The sequence below is a fragment of the Orcinus orca genome, chromosome 2, assembly GCF_937001465.1.
Source record: "Orcinus orca chromosome 2, mOrcOrc1.1, whole genome shotgun sequence".
Classification (NCBI taxonomy): Eukaryota; Metazoa; Chordata; class Mammalia; order Artiodactyla; family Delphinidae; genus Orcinus; species Orcinus orca.
In genome coordinates this window covers 127079565-127086234 of record NC_064560.1, presented here as the reverse complement: position 1 = coordinate 127086234, position 6670 = coordinate 127079565, and the positions used below count along the sequence as shown (strand labels likewise).

The window sequence follows — 6670 nt, the reverse complement described above, 5'->3', positions numbered from 1 at the left end:
GAACCGGGAGCGAGTCGGGGGGTCCTTTTCTCCGGTTCTCTGCCCGGTTGCCCCGCCTTCCGCAAGTCATTTAACCAATGAGAGAGCGATAGGCGGATACCTAAGGACGCTTCTGCTTTCCCTGAGTCTCGGAAAGATTAGCCAATCAATGGGAACTTGTTGGTTGCTAAGAGACCTTTGAGCTTGGCTCCACCCATGCTCAGATTTTAGCCAATGAAAATCTGTACTTTGGAGTGTTGCCGCGAAACCCGTGAGATTAATTCCGCCACCCGAATGTTTCGGCGCCTGCGCAGATTGGGAAAGGTTCTGGAAGACAGCGGAGCTGCCGCCATTTTGCGGGAAGAGGAGCAGCTCCAGTTGTAGTGGGGCTCTTACTGCTGAGTCTCTGGAAGGGAGTCGTGCTTGGCGTCCCCCGACACACCCAAAGGAACGAAGGGAACCGGGACCCCCCCCACCCTGCGGGGACCCGGAACTGGTAAGAAACCCCGAAACCGTGTCCCCCCCGAAACGTCACCTATGCGTGACGTTGTCGCACGGCGCCTCCCCCTGACGTCACAGGCAGAAAATGGCGTCAAGAGCAGAATTGGGCAAACTTTTAAAATTAAAAACATTTTTTGTTTACTTTGATCTGGAAGTGTTCGCTACCTAACTGTAGTCCATCGGCACCCTCGTGGCTACATCCTTTAGCGATGAAGATGCTGTTTCAAGGGTCCCAATGACTGATCTCTTTCCAGGTCCCCGCAGCCTTGACATTTAGGGTGTCCCACACTGTGAGGGAGCATCGACCCACCACGGTCTGAGAGGACATGTGGGATCCATTTTCAGCCCCTAGTGCCACTACTCAGAGATGAGGGAATTGAGGCTTCTTCCTCAATCTTCAGCCTCTCAAAGACTCATGTTCAGTATGTTGGCCACTGTGCCCACACATCCTGTGGCGGTAGAGGAGCATAATGGGGCCACATACGAGGGTTTAGAATCGGGACACTGGCCCTCGCAGAGATGCTGCCTGTCGGTAACTTGTAGGACCATTTTTTGAAGCGTGGCCTTGGCTGTTACACAACATGGGGAATGTTTTTATCTTTCTCATTGTTTGTTTTTCTTAATTAAGCTGTCCTCAGTTTGGAGATGTTTGTGCCCAGCTCAGTTACCCGACCCAGGAGATGGCGCTACCATCACCCCTGGGACTCCAGCGTTTGGTGAATTCTGCCTGATGGGGCTGACAGTGGTTCTTCACTCTCCTTTGCCCCCGCGGCAGTGGGGCCTAAGTGCTGGCTTGGGTCTTGTCTGTGCTATGACAAGGTCCACGTAGTGCCGTGATTATGGGCCTCTAACGTAGTTTTTGAAGCAGGGTTGGAAGAAAGCACTATAATATTTTAATGTATGGGATTGAGTGGACTTTGATCCATAAGTTAGGACTCAAAAGAGTTTGAAAACTCCCAACGTGAAAGCACATAGTGTTTGGGACATTCTGTTTTTAGGACATCTAGAAAGACTAAACCCAGCAAGATTGCAAGTTTCAGAGTGTGCTGGTGTTATATATGTCTGTGCTTAAATAGATTCATTCATTTGTTTCTGAAGTCTGAAAACTTTATTCCATAGGAAGGGGTTCATTTGTCAACTTACATGAAAGTTTTTTTTGGTGTTAAGTTATCCCTATGCTGTACTAGCACTCAACAAAGAGCAGTTCTTGAAGCATTTCATTTGGAGAGTTAAAGGCAGACTGTAAAAAAGAGAAGCGTTATGACACTTAGAAAATTTGTATAGATTTGGCAGCCAAAATGAATGAAAGGGGCTTCCCTGGTGGCGCAGTGGTTGAGAGTCCGCCTGCCGATGCAGGGGACACGGGTTCGTGTCCCAGTCCGAGAAGATCCCACATGCTGTGGAGTGGCTGGGCCCGTGAGCTGTGGCCGCTGGGCCTGCATGTCCGGAGCCTGTGCTCCGCAACGGGAGAGGTCGCAGCAGTGAGAGGCCCGCGTAGTGCAAAAAAAAAAAATGAATGAAAGGAACAGAGCTTGTAGATCAAAAACTTACTTTTAGAACCGTTTTTTCCCACAGTAGCATATGTTAAGATATATGCTGGCATATATTAAAATCAGATAGCATATATTAAAGTCAGCCTGGTTTCTAATGTTTTGTAGCATATACTGTTACACGCTGAGTATCTGTAAGCCACACAATAGGTGTGACTAATGGGACTGATTCTTTTGATATATCTATCAGAACATTAATTCTTCAGGTCAGTATATATTTAAAAATAGACATCTTGGTAAGCTGTGTACTTTTCTGTTTTAAATTTCCTTTAGGGTTTAAGTTATAAACCACATGAGAGAGCAGTAACCTGTTAGAATATTAGACTTAAGAGTCGGAAGATTTATGATCAAGGGTCAGCTCCTCCATTTGAGCTTTGTGACTTTGGGCAGTTCACAGAACCTCAGTTTTTTCATCTGTGCATTTTTAAAATCTTTCTTCCGTCCTTCTTTCCTTCTTCCCTCCCCCACCCCTTCCTTTCTGCCGTGCCAGGTCTTAGTTCAGGCACGTGGGATCTTTAGTTGCGGCATATGGGCTTTTTACTTGCAGCATGCATGTGGGATCTAGTTCCCTGACCAGGGATCGAACCTGGGCCCCCTGCATTGGGAGCACGGAATCTTACCTGCTGGACCACCAGGGAAGTCCCTCATCTGTGCATTAGATCCAGTATTTGCTTGTAGCATATGTTACCACTGATTGTTAAATAAATGTAAGGTGTTAGTATAAGAGATTGAGTTCACTGGTTTTTAGACACACCTATTTTATTTTGGTTTGGTTTCCATTGTAAGCCTTAAATTTGGCTCCAAGTAAGTTTTATTGGTTGGCTCTTTCCAAGAATCTTATCTCTGTAACATGTTTAGTATAGTGCCTAGCAATATTAGGTACTATAAATGATAGATATTGATATAATGATTACTTTTATTAAATCATCAAAATAGGCTATGGACTCTGAGGGCAACCAAGACAGCATGATTGGATGATGCATTAGCTGCTTTAAAGAGGACGAAGCTCTTGAGGATATGGAAAGTCTAATTATGATTAACCTCCTTGTATAGAAAGTATTTAGATTAGTTTTTTTTCAGCTTTATTAAGATATAATTGATATAAAATATAACCGTACACATTAAAGTGTACAGTTTGATGTGTTTTGATATGAGTTAACACCCATGAAACCATCACCCCCCAAATTCCAAAATGCCCTTTTATAATCCTTTCATCCGAGCCCCTTCCCACCTATTCTTAGCCCTAGGTAACCACTGGTCTGCTTTCTGTCACTACAGGTTAGTTTGCATTTTCTAGAATTTTATGTAAATGAAATCATACAGTATGTATGCTTTTTTTAACCTGTTTCCTTCCACTCAGCATAATTATTTTGAGATTCATCCATGTTATGTATATTGATAATTTCAGACCAGTAATTTCTGAATAATTTATCCTATTGATTTTGTTTGGTGTCTTCTGTTTTTTTTTACTTATAGACCTGTGGTGGACAGACTTGGGAAAGACCATTGCTAGATGTGAAAGCTTGGGGTAGGCGAGAAGTCCTACTGTACCTTCCTAGACAGAAAGGCTTCAAAGTGGGACTGGTTAAGCCTATCTTAATCATGGTCTTTCTGAGTTACCCAAACTCTGGTCGGTATTGTACAGAAAATGCTTAATGATGAATCCCCTCATTATTTGTGTTGGGCGGTGGTGTGGGGAAAAGCTTAGGACTAATCTGCATTATTCTGGTATTGCTTTCTCTTGCTCCTAATTTTTAGTCATGCGTTCTTACCTTTTTATTGGAAATATGTGCCAATTTATGTTTAAACCAATTATTTATTCAGAATTTTGAACAGTAGAATGGAGGCCAAGTGTCCGTTGTAAAATAAATAGTAATTTTGAGTACCAACATTTTCTTTTCACAGGACAGGGTCTATATTGTATTTTGTCTCTACCTAGATATTCAGTTTTCTTCTAGACCCCTGACCTTTTCTAAGCCACAAAGCAGAACTCGTTCAGATCTGTAAGGTACAAAAATAAACATAGGGTAAACAACAGCGGGTAAGGTACCTTTGGAGTTCAAGAAACAGAACTGTATATCCTGAAGTCTGTTTCTTGGAGGGGGGAGGGAATGTGGGGTGCTGGAAGGGGAGGAAAAATATAAATGAGGTTCTTATGTATTGATGTCCTCTTCTCAGATCTGCTACAATGGCATCCGATGACTTTGATATAGTGATTGAGGCCATGCTGGAGGCTCCCTATAAAAAAGAGGAGGTAAGATTCCCCATCTCACTCTTGGAATTGGGCTGGTAAGGAAAAGCACTTGTGGATCATCAGTTTCAACGTTTTCCCTGTTTGTTTATTATGTGCAGTGGCTTTCATAAAAGGCATAATCTTTTTTTTTTTTTTTTGCGGTACACGGGCCTCTCACTGTTGTGGCCTCTCCCGTTGTGGAGCACAGGCTCCGGACGCGCAGGCCCAGCGGCCACGGCTCACGGGCCCAGCCGTTCCGCGGCATGTGGGATCCTCCCGGACCAGGGCACAAACCCGTGTCCCCTGTATCGGCAGGCGGACTCTCAACCACTGTGCCACCAGGGAAGCTCAAGGCATAATCTTTTTTTTTTTTTTTTTTTTTTTTTTGGCATAATCTTTTAGTAAGCTCTGCTGGAGACCGATACTCAAGGGCCATGCTTACAGAAAGGGCCCCAAAAACTGGGGGTGGAGGGGACATGAAGTTGCGGTGGGAACCAGTGCTTTGCTCACAGCTCTCAGTGACACAGTAGAAGGTCAGTGTATCTCAGACATAACTCTCATTTCTCACTCTCCAGGGAAATGTTAGTGGAACAGATGTTGGGGTAGCTAAAGGTTTGACTTCAAAATCTGATCTTTTTGGGTAGTTTCCTTCCTTCCTTCTCTTATTCTTTTTGTTAGGAGATCCAGGTGCTTAGAAACTGTTTAGATGATTGAGAGCTTCGATTTCATGAGCTTTCTTCCTTGTCCACTTCTTTCTTTGCCCAATGGAATCTGTGTGTCTGCCACCTGGTACCTTGTGTCATTTTCCTGGCAAACCCCTCAGGATGAGCAGCAAACTAACGAGGTTGAAAAGGAGAGCCCTAGTAACACCACCAACAGCACCAGCTGTACCGGCAGCAGTGGCAGTGGCACCAGTGGGAGCAGCGCCAGTGGGGAGGCAGGCAGGTGAGTGTGGCCTGAGGAAAATGGGTTGGCAGCTTGAGGAAGGGAAGCAACTGTGTCCATTATAGAAACAGCCAGAACAGGGAGGTGGTTGCTGGTAAGACTTCTGACTTTTAGTAATGGCTCCACTGGGTCATGGGAATGATGGTGACCTGGGTTAATGATCTTCTAGTCTTCGCTTGCCAGTGTAGATTTGTGGATAGACTTGTGGATCAGTCCTAGCGTCGATGTAGTATTTCACTTGAGTAAAATAGCAAGAGGATCTCTGATTTGGAAACATGAGCTTTTGCTTGGTTTTGTGGGGGAAAATGGCCATTTCAGATGCCTGACAGCATTCAGGGCTCTGTGTAAACTGATGTCATGCCATTGCTGTGAACTTCTGCCATATTGTCTTCTAGGCTTTGGTCTTTCACTGCTTTCTGTTTCACCTTTGCTTTAGTGTCATTTCTTATCCTTGGGAGAGGTGATGAAACCTCAGTAGTAAGAGTTTATGCTCTCTTTCACAGGAAGAAGAGGAGTCGGAGCCATAGTAAAAGCAGGGATAGAAAACGCAGGTCAGTCATTCTGGGGCCGCTTGGGTTTTGAGAATTATAAATGGAAAGATACCAGGGAAAGCTATACATTAAAGGCCAGAAAGGTTGGATTGTTCTTTAAGGAGCTTAATAGTCATTGCCGTCCACAGTCGTAGTCGAGACCGTCATAGGCGGAGAAGCAGTCGGAGCCGGAGTCGAGATCGGCAGCGTCGTCACCGCAGCCGTAGCTGGGAACGTCGACATAGTAGTGAGTCACGAAGTCGAGACCGACGTCGTGAGGATCGTGTGCGCTACAGGAGTCCACCGCTTGCCACTGGGTATCACCTTTTGCTTATAAGATCACCTTTGTATCATGTTTTGGGGTAGGCAGGAGACCCAGTTACTGGAGGGGTGATACTCAGAATTGGCATGTGCGATGAGGTGCTGTAATCTGGTTTTCTCATGGTGGAAGACCCAGCACTGGGCCAGTGTGGATAAAGGTGGGTGACACGGTTTTCAGTTTGGTTGTTCTCTGTTCCGTAGGCGTAGGTATGGACACAGTAAGAGTCCTCATTTCCGGGAGAAGAGCCCAGTCAGGTGAGTGACAATGAGCACTCTTTTAGGGATTGTGAGTTATGAATAAAAAGCGGTTTGAGCCAAACCACAGGAATGTGTAGTACTTGAGGGTAGCTGAAGAATGATGACCATGTACTGGCAGGGAGGGTCTCGACGATTTTGCTCACTCTTTAGGGAGCCAGTTGATAATCTGAGTCCTGAGGAGCGGGATGCCCGCACGGTGTTCTGTATGCAGTTAGCTGCCCGCATTCGGCCTCGGGACCTGGAGGACTTTTTCTCGGCTGTTGGCAAGGTAAACCTCTTCCCCCTCTTAGTTGTCTCTGAGAAGCCTGTCTTCTATCCATCCCCCTTTATGCCCAATTCAGGATTTTCTTTTT

General features: G+C 45.3%; 1 protein-coding gene across 6 annotated transcripts in view; it reads left to right on the top strand.

Annotated features, from left to right (window-relative positions):
- Positions 1-336: 336 nt before the first annotated feature.
- The window catches only part of RBM23 (RNA binding motif protein 23), a 21272-nt gene continuing 14938 nt past the window's right edge, over positions 337-6670 (top strand). The window contains exons 1-8 of one of the 6 annotated variants that reach the window (XM_033411633.2): positions 337-475; positions 3507-3558; positions 4209-4284; positions 5087-5208; positions 5712-5759; positions 5888-6055; positions 6261-6314; positions 6468-6585. In XM_033411633.2, coding sequence (XP_033267524.1) covers positions 4219-4284; positions 5087-5208; positions 5712-5759; positions 5888-6055; positions 6261-6314; positions 6468-6585 — 576 coding nt within the window. In that variant the 5' untranslated portion in view covers positions 337-475; positions 3507-3558; positions 4209-4218. Of the gene's footprint in view, positions 4285-4657; positions 5209-5711; positions 5760-5887; positions 6056-6260; positions 6315-6467; positions 6586-6670 lie in introns of those variants that run through there. The other 5 variants (XM_012537906.3, XM_033411631.2, XM_049706454.1 and 2 more) reach the window with 5 other exon arrangements.